We start from the raw sequence: 14,652 nt of genomic DNA, 5'->3' as shown, positions 1-14,652 counted from the left end.
ATGACCTCAGATGTTAAGTCCCATATAGCCATTTGAGCCATTTTTGATATTTTAGTAGTAATCTCTGTCTTTGCATATTACCCTGTATTCCACCTGTAAGCTCTCAGGTTCTCAAATCTCGTCCAATGCAGTCCCCAACAATTGGTCCTTCCTTCTCATCCCGTACGGTAAGTCTCCCCTGCCCGCAGTTCTGGGTGACTTTCCTGTAATGTACCCCTTTTCCTAGACCTCTCCAGTCCTTTTCCTTCACCCTTCTTCCTTCCCCTTTAACCCTTCTGCCTGAAGGAGCCACTGGCTCTGAAAGCTTGCCATTCACAGCAGTCTATTTTGTGTGTGTTCTGCCGCTGCTTGGTGAGTAGATTGTTTATCTATCCAATAATTATAGCAATATTTTATTGGTTTCGTTGTTATATACATATGTATGTATGTTATCCTGCTTTCCATCGTCGTGGAGTCTGCACCCTTTTCTTTTATAAATATACCACCACCCCTGTTACGTACGTAACAGGTTTCAGATCGCCCATCATTACCTGTGATTATTCCTGTCCGACAATGTACCTGTTCCTTAGCAACTGTCACTCAGTGTATTAGTTTCGCCTGAGAGTACTCATCTTTGCAGGCAGCGGCACTACGACAGGCTGGGCCACCGTTCAGCCGGCCACGCGAACCGGAGCCCGGGCCGCCCCAGCGGCATTCCGCTCAAGGTGGGAGCTGGCCCTCGCAGGCATGCCAAAGTGGTGGCTGCGCCCCAGCCGCAGAACAACTACGTAGAGGTTTGTGCTGCACTCTTCTTACTGTGCTTTTGATTTATTGCTTGTACGTGTTTCGGAGAAAGTTAGTTACTGAAATTACAACAAAATGAACAATCATTCATAAAAAAACAAAAACCATTACCACTAAGATGGAGCTGTAGATACGTGTGTGTGCCTGCATCATAATTTAAGTCATGTGCCAATCTTGAATTGTGTTGGATATATTTTACAGCAAAATTTGTCGTTAGAAGCATTACTGTCAACATTGCTGCAATGTGGGTGCAATACACAGCAATTTTGCAGTGTGGCAGGGCAGTATTGCTGATGTTGCAGGTAGTTACCTTCATATTGATGTGGAGTTGCTGATGTTTTCCATCAAGAGTGGAGAATATTTTGTATTGCAGGGCAATATCTACCTCTGTTTTTATCTGTAAATGCTTCACTCTCGCTCTCACTTTTATTTGTCACTACCCGCACTGACAGTGGCACGGTCACATGTCTGAGTGAAAACAATGCCATTTTGCTTGTTTGTGTTCATACATATAGCTGTCTATTTTGTTATTATGCGGACACTATATTGTGGCAGTTTTAGCTGCGGTTATTTTGCAGTATGGTTGTGTAAGTTACCGTGTGCCACCACTGCCAACCGCAGCGAACAGTTCCGCTGTAGCCACTACCAAATAGTTTATTACACTCCACTTTGCTCTGTCTTGTGTACTGTCATTTTCTTTCTTATTTTGAAGTGAGTGAAGACTATAACACCGCTGCATAAAGAGGTTTGACTGCCACTCTCACTACACTAGAAGGTGTCAGTGATCCCTATGACTGTTAGGACAGCTCTGGTTTCGTAGGTGCACCGACCGCGGACACAGGTGGCAGCACTGTGAGAGGGAGACGGGGCTTACTCCTCCGCACCACTCCTCACCTCTCGAGCAGTCTTAGATTCTCCTTTGTGCACACTCGCAGCCTGCTGCCACAATGTAGTACCCGCATAATAGTTGTTTGTTGTTGTGAGTTTTATTGTGTACAGCAGTGGAGAAATGGACAAACAAGAGACTTATGAATTTTATGAATGAAATCCATATACTACCTGAGATACAGAACACCCAGAGTAGGGTGTACAAAGGTCACAATCAGAGAAAGGACTGTTTGCGAGCAGTTGGCACTGATTGCATAGGAAGAGTGGAAGTGTAGGTGCCTTTTCGTCCATACCATGACTTTTGTAGTGTCTCGAGGGGGACCTGAAACGGAACTTGATATGTAAACAGTGGTGTGTGCTGTCAAACAAGAGTAAAATGTAATATAAAATGTAATCTACTTTCAAATTTACCTTAATAATATCCTTCGGTCTTTCTACCAATTCATTGCATACTTCTAATACTAAGTAGCTTATTGTTTAATAGTTCACTTTAAAGAGTAATATTGAACTTGTGTACAGATTGGTTGATTTTTGCGAAAGAAATGGTTTGATTGTGGAAAACGCATGGTTTGGGAAGATAAATGATGAAAAGACAAGAAGGTATGGATGGGGACAGATGAGGACGAATATGGTAATTGACTACTTTCTGGTGGAGAAGCAAAATTATATACAGTTGATGGATGTAAGTGCACTCTCAGGAGAAGGTTTTTATAGAGACCATTGAGCAGTGGTGGCAAAGATGAGGATTGGTAAAATAGAAGATTAAAGGCATAAAGGGAGAACAAAATAAAAGTGTGGTAAATAAAAGGTATGAAGATACAAGAAAAGTTCAGGGAGTTACTTAATCTCAAAATACCAAGCACTGAATGTGGAAATGTGGAGACAGAATGGGATAAGTTCAGAGAGACATTTGTACACTCTGCAGAGAACACCTGTGCCAGAACGTCTTGAAGGATGAAGGATAAGGAGGCACTATTGTGGAAAGAAAGGGCGAGGAAAGCAGCAAAGGAAAAGAAGAAAAATGGAACACAGCAAAAAAGGAAGAAAGTAAAAGGAAATGCCAGGAAAGTGAAAAGAAGTGTAAAAAAGTGATAGTGGAAGGCTGGTGAAAGAGAAAAATGGAAAGCTAATAATGCAACAAGAGGCGGTAAGTAAAAAGTTGGAAACAGTATTTGTATAAACTACTAAAAGTGAAAAACAGTGCTGACAAATGGAAGTAACAGTGGATTCTCCAATAATTAGAATGCAGATCCCCAACTTTGCTTTCACAAAATTTTCAATTCTCTGCCCACGGGTAGACCTTTTCATGTGATGTAATTCAAATTTACAATTTGGTGATTATACAACAATTTCTTCTCATACTATGGTCATACACATAGACTATGTCTTCCAGAGCTAGTTTCGAAGTAAGAAGTACTGTCATTGCTTTTTGTACATGTATACATTCTGAGAATAAATTATGTTTTTATTTAAAGTAGTGCTTTGGACTCACAGGTGCTTAACTGCTGCATACTGTTAAAATTCAGCAACGAGTTTTGACAGTTTTTTTATTTCATTTAGGGGAAAAATGAGGTATTACACTGACAGGTTTTTTAGTTATGTTGGTGAAAAGAATTGACTCTAATTTTGGGTCACCTGCTCTTCCCCAGCAGATGAACGCCGGAGGTCCGTGTGAGGACACTGTGCGCACCTACTGCACCGAGGGCACTCCAGCAGCCGGTCTGTCTCATGCCGGCTCGCGTTCCGACCTCTCTGTGTTGTCGTTACCGGGGACTGGCACGGGAACAGGGGACCTCTCGGACGACAACTTGTCAGCTGGCGGCGATGATAACATGCTGGCAGAATGCATCCAGTCTGGCATGCCTAAGGTAAAGTGCTCTGTTGGATCTACGGTTTGTGTGTGTGTGTGTGTGTGTGTGTGTGTGTGTGTGTGTGTGTGTGTGTGTGCGTGCACACGCAATGCCAGAAGTACATGTGCATTCTACAAAAGACAGTTTGCCCATCACTTACATTTTGTCCACAAATATCACATAAGTCTTTAGCTGTGAGTGTGTTTAGCACTTCCTGTCATTGTTATTGTGGACTTATCTAATTTATTTGGATATGAGGAAGTGGAGTCATTATCTGTCTGTCTTGCAGGTTTTGTTCACTAACTGTATTTGGATGGGTATCATTAAACCATTAGTAAGAATGAATTGACCCAAGTTAATTGCCTGCACTGCCTTTGTACCATTTATGAGGGAACTTGAAAAAGTTACACATTATTTTCGTCACTCACAGAGCCACTTGAGAACTGCAGTGTGATTGTCGTCATCAGAAAATCTCTTTCTCCACAGATGTTGTTTCAGCTTCTGAAAAGAAGGAACCAACACAGTACAAGATCTGGTCTTTCTAATCAACATCACTCACATCTGCGGTGTCAGTCAAATTGTTGGCACCATTTCAGTACAGCTGGTCATGACATTGCATTTGGTTCATGTTGTTGTTGTTGTCTTCAGTCCTGACACTGGTTTGATGCAGCTCTCCATGCTACTCTATCCTGTGCAAGCTGCTTCATCTCCCAGTACCTACTGCAACCTACATCCTTCTGAATCTGCTTAGTGTACTGATCTCTCGGTCTCCCTCTACGATTTTTACCCTCCACGCTGCCCTCCAATGCTAAATTTGTGATCCCTTGATGCCTCAAAACATGTCCTACCAACCGATCCCTTCTTCTAGTCAAGTTGTGCCACAAACTTCTCTTCTCCCCAATCCTATTCAATACCTCCTCATTAGTTACGTGATCTATCCACCTTATCTTCAGTATTCTTCTGTAGCACCACATTTCGAAAGCTTCTATTCTCTTCTTGTCCAAACTAGTTATCGTCCATGTTTCACTTCCATACATGGCTACACTCCAAACAAATACTTTCAGAAACGACTTCCTGGTACCTAAATCTATATTCGATGTTAACAAATTTCTCTTCTTCAGAAACGCTTTCCTTGCCATTGCCAGTCTACATTTTATATCCTCTCTACTTCGACCATCATCAGTTATTTTACTTCCTAAATAGCAAAACTCCTTTACTACTTTAAGTGTCTCATTTCCTAATCTAATTCCCTCAGCATCACCCGATTTAATTTGACTACATTCCATTATCCTCGTTTTGCTTTTGTTAATGTTCATCTTATATCCTCCTTTCAAGACACTGTCCATTCCGTTCAACTGCTCTTCCAAGTCCTTTGCCGTCTCTGACAGAATTACAATGTCATCGGCGAACCTCAAAGTTTTTACTTCGTCTCCATGAATTTTAATACCTACTCCAAATTTTTCTTTTGTTTCCTTTACTGCTTGCTCAATATACAGATTGAATAACATCGGGGAGAGGCTACAACCCTGTCTCACTCCTTTCCCAACCACTGCTTCCCTTTCATGCCCCTCGACTCTTATTACTGCCATCTGGTTTCTGTACAAATTATAAATAGCCTTTCGCTCCCTGTATTTTACCCCTGCCAACTTTAGAATTTGAAAAAGAGTATTCCAGTCAACATTGTCAAAAGCTTTCTCTAAGTCTACAAATGCTAGAAACGTAGGTTTGCCTTTTCTTAATCTTTCTTCTAAGATAAGTCGTAAGGTCAGTATTGCCTCACGTGTTCCAACATTTCGACGGAATCCAAACTGATCCTCCCCGAGGTCTGCATCTACCAATTTTTCCATTCGTCTGTAAAGAATTCGCGTTAGTATTTTGCAGCCGTGGCTTATTAAACTGATAGTTCGGTAATTTTCACATCTGTCAGCACCTGCTTTCTTTGGGATTGGAATTATTATATTCTTCTTGAAGTCTGAGGGTATTTCGCCTGTCTCATACATCTTGCTCACCAGCTGGTAGAGTTTTGTCAGGACTGGTTCTCCCAAGGCCGTCAGTAGTTCTAATGGAATGTTGTCTACTCCGGGGGCCTTGTTTCGACTCAGGTCTTTCAGTGCTCTGTCAAACTCTTCACGCAGTATCGTATCTCCCATTTCGTCTTCATCTACATCCTCTTCCATTTCCATAATATTGTCCTCAAGTACATCGCCCTTGTATAAACCTTCTATATACTCCTTCCACCTTTCTGCCTTCCCTTCTTTGCTTAGAACTGGGTTGCCATCTGAGCTCTTGATATTCATACACATGGTTCTCTTCTCTCCAAAGGTCTCTTTAATTTTCCTGTAGGCAGTATCTATCTTACCCCTAGTGAGATAAGCTTCTACATCCTTACATTTGTCCTCTAGCCATCCCTGTTTAGCCATTTTGCACTTCCTGTCGATCTCATTTTTGAGACGTTTGTATTCCTTTTTGCCTGCTTCATTTACTGCATTTTTATATTTTCTCCTTTCATCAATTAAATTCAATATTTCTTCTCAAGGATTTCTAGCAGCCCTCGTCTTTGTACCTACTTTATCCTCTGCTGCCTTCACTACTTCATCCCTCAGAGCTACCCATTCTTCTTCTACTGTATTTCTTTCCCCTATTCCTGTCAATTGTTCCCTTATCCTCTCCCTGAAACTCTGTACAACCTCTGGTTCTTTCAGTTTATCCAGGTCCCATCTCCTTAATTTCCCACATTTTTGCAGTTTCTTCAGTTTTAATCTACAGGTCATAACCAATAGATTGTGGTCAGAGTCCACATCTGCCCCTGGAAATGTCTTACAACTTAAAACCTGGTTCCTAAATCTCTGTCTTACCATTATATAATCTATCTGATACCTTTTAGTATCTCCAGGGTTCTTCCACGTATACAACCTTCTTTCATGATTCTTAAACCAAGTGTTACCTATGACTAAGTTGTGCTCTGTGCAAAATTCTACTAGGCGGCTTCCTCTTTCATTTCTTAGCCCCAATCCATATTCACCTACTATGTTTCCTTCTCTCCCTTTTCCTACACTCGAATTCCAGTCACCCATTACTATTAAATTTTCGTCTCCCTTCACTATCTGAATAATTTCTTTTATTTCATCGTACATTTCTTCAATTTCTTCATCATCTGCAGAGCTAGTTGGCATATAAACTTGTACTACTGTAGTAGGTGTGGGCTTCGTATCTATCTTGGCCACAATAATGCGTTCACTATGCTGTTTGTAGTAGCTTACCCGCATTCCTATTTTCCTATTCATTATTAAAACTACTCCTGCATTACCCCTATTTGATTTTGTGTTTATAACCCTGTAGTCACCTGACCAGAAGTCTTGTTCCTCCTGCCACCGAACTTCACTAATTCCCACTATATCTAACTTTAACCTATCCATTTCCCTTTTTAAATTTTCTAACCTACCTGCCCGATTAAGGGATCTGACATTCCACGCTCCGATCCGTAGAACGCCAGTTTTCTTTCTCCTGATAACGACATCCTCCTGAGTAGTCCCCGCCCGGAGATCCGAATGGGGGACTATTTTACCTCCGGAATATTTTACCCAAGAGGATGCCATCATCATTTAATCATACAGTAAAGCTGCATGTCCTCGGGAAAAATTACGGCTGTAGTTTCCCCTTGCTTTCAGCCGTTCGCAGTACCAGCACAGCAAGGCCGTTTTGGTTAATGTTGCAAGGCCAGATCAGTCAATCATCCAGACTGTTGCCCCTGCAACTACTGAAAAGGCTGCTGCCCCTCTTCAGGAACCACACGTTTGTCTGGCCTCTCAACAGATACCCCTCCGTTGTGGTTGCACCTACGGTACGGCCATCTGTATCGCTGAGGCACGCAAGCCTCCCCACCAACGGCAAGGTCCATGGTTCATGGGGGGAGGATTTGGTTCATATACTGTTAGAATTTCATGGTGAACCTGTGTACAGTTCATACGTTTGCCCACAAGAATCATATTTTCACATGTATTTCAACTTTTGAGTGCATTTCAAAAATAGTATCCTGTTACTGTCCCTTTCAATGTTCCTATAGAATGCATGTTAAACATATGTAATGTTTTTATGTGGACTGCAAAATACATTTGTGTGTGAATTGACTTGCAAATGCTGTTTCTCGCGGAACATGTAAACACTCCATTACTAGTTTAACAATGAAAATCATCAGTTTTTGAAAATGTAGTGTTTTTGGATGAATAGAAAACCGACTCACCAAATGGCAGCAGTGGAAAGCACATATAAAGTATCAAAATTTGCAAGCTTTCAGAGCTAGTCGCTCATGGCAGAAAAGTTGACAGGGAAAGAATTGGGATGACGGAAAAGGACCGATGAGATTTAGGAAATGGGGAGAGTTCAGAAGAATCACTCAGAACCCTGGGTCAGGGAAGACTTACCAGACGAGACGAGAAGGAAAGACTGATTTTTGGGGACTGTGCCAGGCAAGATTTGAAAATTGGAGAGCTTAAAGGTGGCAGATAGGATAATATACGAAACAGAGATTACTGACAAAACATTGTCCACAAGTTAATAAGAATAGAAAGTTAAGTGCATTGTATGTGGTGGTGGTGGGGAGTGGGCAAAAAAAAAAAAAAAAAAAAGGCAAGTCAGAAAATGAAAGATATAGAAAACTAAAAGGGATTGAGGAAAGGAATAGTCACTGAGAAGAAATACTGAGACTGAAGAAAGTAACTGACATTAAGGCCAGGTGGTCACAAGAACTGGGGGCATGTTGTATCGCCAGTTCTCACTTGTAGAGACCAGTTTAAGAAAAACTTTATCTTTATTAGGTGGAAGGAGCTGCCGAATTGCTGATAGACCTTTAAGGCAAAAACAACAATGCACCACAAAGAAATTATCCGAATGGGATGGAACTCACTTGATTTGTTGTACATGTGCAGGCAGACAAATGATTGCAAGTTCAGAAAAAATTGGACCCTTTACTCCAGAAAAGGGCTTCACAAGTTGAGCAAGTTAATAATTCTTTGATCCACTTCTGATGCTTGTGCAAGCAGTTATTCAACTTGGCATTGATTGATAGAGACCTTGCTGGCCAAAGGAGGGTTTGGCAAGCACGATGTCAAACAGTAGAAACTGTCGCCATACGCAGGTGAGCGTTATCTTGCTGATATGTAAGCCCAGGATGGCTTGCCGTGAAGGGCAACAAAACTGGCTAATAGAATATCCTTGACATACCTTTGTGCTGTAGGGGTGCCATGGATGACCAAAGAGACCTTACTGTGAAATGAATTGGCACCCCAGACCGTCACTCCCGTTTGTCGTATTGTATGGCAAGTAACATTTGTTTTAGTATCCCATCGCTGTCTTGGGCATCTCCAGACACATCTTTGCTGTTTATTGGGAGTCATTTCGAAGTGGGTTTCATCACTGAAGACTGTTCTACTCAAGCCAATGATATTCCAGGCTAAATGTGCGTGACACCACTGCAAATGCACTTGTTGGTGTACAGAGATCAATGGTAGTCGGTGCAAGGGGGGCCATAAGCTCAGCTATCTTTCTGTGAGCCTGTGGTCATTGTGATCACTGAAGCAGCAGTTGTTGCCTCTCTTACTATTGCTCGATACTCACATTTTGTCAGTTCTCTAGGAGGACCACTTGTTTCTTTGCACGAAAGATAGGTATCATACTTCCAGTGTATCAAGAGAACCGTAATACAGTCAAGTAACATTTGTTATCAGAATGAGATTTTCACTCTGTAGCAGAGTGTGTGCTGATACGAAACTTTCTGGCAGATTAAAATGGTGTGCCGGACCGAGACTTGAACTCAGACCCTTTGCCTTTTCTTGGGCAAGTGCTCTACCATCTGAACTACCCAAGCACAACTCATGCCCCATCCTCACATCTTTACTTCGGCTAGCACCTCATCTCCTACCTTCCAAACTTTACAGAAGCTCTCCTGCGAACCTTGCAGAACTAGCACTCCTGGAAGAAAGGATATTGTGGAGACATGGCTTAGCCACAGCCTGGGGGATGTTTCCAGAATGAGATTTTCACTCTGCAGCGGAGTGTGCGCTGATATGAAACTTCCTGGCAGATTAAAACAGTGTGTCAGACAGAGTCTCGAACTCGGGACCCGCTGCAGAGTGAAAACCTCATTCTGGAAACATCCCCCAGGCTGTGGCTAAGCCATGTCTCCGCAATATCCTCTCTTTCAGTAGTGCTAGTTCTGCAAGGTTCACAGGAGAGCTTCTCTAAAGTTAGGAAGGTAGGAGATGAGGTACTGGCAGAAGTAAAGCTGTGAGGACTGGGCATGAGTTGTGCTTGGGTTGCTCAGATGGTAGAGCACTTGCCCTCAAAAGGCAAGTCCCGAGTTTGACTATCGGTCCAGCACACCGGTTTAATCTGCCAGGAAGTTTCAACATTTGTTATATAGAGCTGATGTAAAAACAGATGTATTATGTATTGTGAAGCATTACAAATGCAGGTAATGCTATAAAAGATTTGTTGTACTGCTGTGATCTAGGTACACAAAATGTATTTCATATTTTGTTAATATTGTGCCTTCTAATGTACGTAATGGTTTGATTATGAATGAAATCTTAGAAATTAGTTACTAATAAAAATACTATTTGTGTCTCTGACAGAAACCTAACTTAGTAAATTATATTAAAAAATTGCTGCAGACAAGCTGTGTAATTAAACTCTATAATTCTGTATTTGTGTCAGACCACAGTAGGCAGAGTTTGTACGTCGGTATTGCAGGCTAAGACGCCCAGCACCTCGACGGTGCTGCACCGGCCCGCGGCTGCTGCGGACACCGCCTCAGCTGCCCGCGTGGTGCCGAGGCGTGCGTCCTCGCTGTCCTCCAGGCTGCGCGTGCCGCCGCCGGGGCAGGCTGCCCAGGACGAGCTCGAGACGTTTGCCACCGAGGACAGCCCGCACAACTTCTCGGTGCGCTCTTCTCTCAGCGACCTCACCACGGGCTCGGGAGAACCTGCAGTACTGTTGAAGAGGTCAGTAAGCGGTCTCTGTCCTGTAACGGGGTGGCGGCTTGTCACAGAAACCTGGAAAATTGTGTGTTTTTGGGGACCTGCAATCGGCCAGTAAGTCACAGAAATCTCAGAGAATTCTGAAAGACTCTCGGTGGGATACCTGAGATATTTTAAATGGAAGATAACATTTCATTGGTGGAAATAAATCTGCTGAGTGTTTTGTTACACCATTAAGAGTCTGCTTCAGTAACAGCAGTTTGTGAAGTCATATAAGTAAAGGTGAAAGAAGACATTGAATTGTAATGTTTGTTGCTCGATTGTGGCTAACTCTAGGGCACACCGACCTTGAGAATAGTCATTATTGTGTTGTGCAGTGTAATTCGCGTGCATTACAATTTGTCAGGTAGCTGTGAATATGGTTATACTTTGATGAATTGCTCACAGTAGCATGCGTGGAGTTAACAGTGACCTTTGTGTGAAGACCTGCAATTTAAAACATGATGTGTAGTCAATATCAAAGTTATCGATATTACATTCCACTGACAACAGTTTGAAGTCATTTGGTGTGAGAATTTCTCATACTTATGATTATTACAGTGACACAATGAGGCACGAAATGGGATCAGACAACAGTAATGAAGCAATTTATGGGGCACCAAGAGCTTATAATTTAGTGAATTGTTATAAAACTATAAATCCCAGCTGAATGGGGCAACTAAAAAAAAGTCTCCCTGAAAACTAGTATAGTAAAACTTCAAAAATGACAAAAATGGGGGCAGGAAAGCTGGAGCACCAGCCTAGAAAAAAATGAAAGAAAGAAAAGAAAAAAAAAAAAGAAATTTCCAATAAGTCTTTTGCTGCAACAATGTTGCCACCCTCTAGAACCACTATTTTTAGCACATGGAGACATGAATTTAAGAAAAGTGTGTGTGTGTATCACCTGGACACTTACCAAAAGTGCATGGTGGTTTGCTAATACCAGTTTTGTTATGCATTTTATATATTCATAGTATTCTGTAGCATACTCTCCTTCTTATTCTTTACCTGACACTGAAGGAATTCCTTGATCCAGTTTATTTGCTGTTGTTCATCTACAAGTTGAAGTATGGCATCCCTCCCTCCCTACACACCCTTCTCCTCCCCACCCTCAACAGTCCTCATTTTCTGTGTAATATTCTCTGAATATTCCTTGGCAATCCTGTGGGGGAAACAGGGAAGAGATAAGGTAAACGGTATAAAAAGTGACAGAATTTTTCAAAACCATAAGAAGACTGATTTTCAACAAGGAAGTGCCCCAGAACTGCAAAAGAGTCATATACAAGACCTACTGTGCACCTATTTCAGCTTTGGTGCAAATGATATTGAACTAAAGGCAAGGCAGCAGAATATGGGTTTGTGAAAGGAAGTTTTTGAATACTAGAATGAGTTACACAACTATACGAGTGGACAATCCAATATTGAGAGACCTACTGAAAGAGGAACTTCTACAAGACAAAATAGAAGAGTGAAGATGGGAGTGATGTGGGCACTTGAGGTGGATGTAAGAAAAGGGGACTTATGATTATGATGGGACTGAGGTTTTATGGAAAGAGGAGCCAAACCAAAATTGGTGTCTAGGAAGGCCTACCTGGAGATATTTGTCCAGGGTAGGATCTTCGTACAGAAGCAAAATGTGATCGAAACAGTTCACACTATAAGAGAGTAGAAGCTTTAGAAATGTGATGTTGCAGAAGAATGCTGAAGATAAGATGGGTAGATTGGACAACTAACGAAGAGGTGCTAAATTGAATTAGGGAGAAAAGAAATTCACTGTACAACTTGACTACATCAAGAGATCAGTTGATAGAACACATTCTGAGACCATCAAGGAATTGCCAATTTGGTAATAGAGGAAAGTGTCAAGAGTAAAAATTGTAGAGGGAGACCGGTAGATGAATATAGCAAACAGATTCAGAAGGGTGCAGGTTGCAGAAGTTATTCAAAGATGAGGAAGCTTGCACAGGATACATTGTTGTCAAACCAGTCTTCAAACTGAAGACCATCACAACAACTACTTATCATCTTATTAATATTACATCAGCTGCTACTATGTCATCCCAGTAGGCATATTTCCTTATGACAAACCTTACCGATTCTCCCTTTACGTAAAGTATGTGGCTATTACCTGAAAGAATTTTACCAGCTGTTGCAGTAGAAACAGCCCACAGTACGTGGGGGTAAATAGCCCAAGAGAATTAACAGTATGCCCTGGCAGATCCTCTGAACTGTGGGAAATTGCATAAGTGGTATTGCATCACAGGAGCAGTTTCTGTCTGATTTGTGATTAACAAACAACAAAAAGTAAGAAGCAGTTTTGTCTTTAAAGCATACGAGCTCCACATTATCGCCATTGAGTCCTCACATGGGGTGGGGAGGTGTCCTTGTCCCTTAGCAACCGAGGGGGATGGGTAGTGTGGCACAGTATTGTGTTTATAATTGTGAAGATGCAATACACGAGTCACCGTGAAGAAGGCTGCTTTTGGCTATAGCTGAAAATGTTAAGGGTTACACATCTACATCCACATCTACGTGATTACTCTGCTATTCACAATAAAGTGCCTTCAAGCTGTCTCTCTACCGTTCCACTCTTGAATGGCATGTGGAAAAAACGGGCACTTAAATTTTTCAGTGCGAGCCCTGATTTCTCTTATTTTATTGTGATGATCATTTCTCCCTATGTAGGTGGGTGCCAACAGAACGTTTTCGCAATTGGATGAGATTTCATGAGAAGATCCCATCGCAACGAAAAACACCTTTGTTTTAATGATTGCCACTCCAATTCACCTATCATGTCTGTGACACTATCTCCCCTATTTCTAGATAATACAAAACGAGCTGCCCTTCTTTGTACTTTTTCGATGTCATCCATCAGTCCTACCTGATGCAGATCCCACACGGCACAGCAATACTTCAGAATACGGCGGACAAGCTTGATGTAAGCAGTCTCTTTAGTAGACCTGTTGCACCTTCTAAGTGTTCTGCCAATGAATCGCAGTCTTTGGTTTGCTCTACCCACAATATTATCTATGGGATCATTCCAATTTAGATTATTTGTAATTGTAATCCCTAAGCATTTAGTTGAATTTACAGCCTTCAGATTTCTGTGACTTACCGCATAATCGATAGGATTTTATAAATTGGTGGCTGCGGGTGTTGCTCAATATGAAGTTCTACACAGAGAAGCATATTGCAGTGAACTGGGTTCAGTCAATGTTCAATAATAACTGGTGTTCAAAGGTTTTCCCAGAAAATATGCTGCTCCTGAGGTGTCTTAGGCATGCAGGTCAGCTGGATTGTTTGTTCATTGTGGAACAAATTTTGACAGCATAATGAGCCATCTTCGTGGCTATACTGACTGTCAATTCGACGCTGCTTCAGTCCTAAGGCCACACGACAGCCGATGACTGATGAGGATAAGCCCACATTGGCAGACTGCATCACATATTTGAGCAATGTATTCAGAAAAATTGGTAGAATTTTTTGCTGACAAAATATCAGAGATGTGTACTTCCCAATGGCTGAGGCTAAATCCCTTCTACGGCCAGTAAATGATGACCTGGGACTCTGAAAACATGGTGTGTATTACATACTGTGCTAGTGCAGAAATGCACATGTCAGACAATCCATTTGCACATTTGAAGAAAAACTGTACTGAATATAAAAGGCATACCGATCTCTGACAGCCAACAAAATCAGCAATTGAGGAACATTGCATTGAGACTAACCATAAAATGAAATATGAATAAGCAAAAGTTTTGAAAAAAATCCCTTTTTTTTAACAGTAGGCATTGAAATTCAGCTACGCACGAACCTAATTGACACGGGACAATAGATTCCAGCTAATCTAAGAAAGGACTCCAACACTGAAGTTGCACAAAGCACAGCAGAGGCAGATTACTAGCCAGCAAAAAGACGGAGTAGAGGCTTGAGGTCCTTCACTCGACTCTGAGGGTCAACCCCCTCACCCCAATCCCCTACTAGCCTGTGCACATGACAAGAGTGGTGGGAGGTAGCAACTATATATACCGGCTGATCAAAAAGTCAGTATAAATGTGAAAACTGAATAAATCACGGAATAATGTAGATAGAGAGGTACAAATTGACACACATGCTTG

General features: G+C 41.8%; 1 protein-coding gene across 5 annotated transcripts in view; it reads left to right on the top strand.

Annotated features, from left to right (window-relative positions):
* The window catches only part of LOC126293451 (uncharacterized), a 693,872-nt gene that overhangs the window by 614,208 nt on the left and 65,012 nt on the right, over positions 1-14,652 (top strand). For 4 of the 5 annotated variants that reach the window (XM_049986686.1, XM_049986685.1, XM_049986683.1 and 1 more), the window contains 3 exons: positions 620-773; positions 3,321-3,539; positions 10,269-10,519. In XM_049986686.1, the coding sequence (XP_049842643.1) occupies positions 620-773; positions 3,321-3,539; positions 10,269-10,519 (624 nt within the window). The remainder of the gene's footprint in view (positions 1-619; positions 774-3,320; positions 3,540-10,268; positions 10,520-14,652) is intronic. The other variant, XM_049986684.1, reaches the window with a different exon arrangement.

This window comes from Schistocerca gregaria, chromosome 10, assembly GCF_023897955.1.
Source record: "Schistocerca gregaria isolate iqSchGreg1 chromosome 10, iqSchGreg1.2, whole genome shotgun sequence".
Lineage (NCBI taxonomy): Eukaryota > Metazoa > Arthropoda > Insecta > Orthoptera > Acrididae > Schistocerca > Schistocerca gregaria.
The sequence above is the reverse complement of the archived record's forward strand: the minus strand, read 5'-3'. Positions and strand labels throughout refer to the sequence as shown.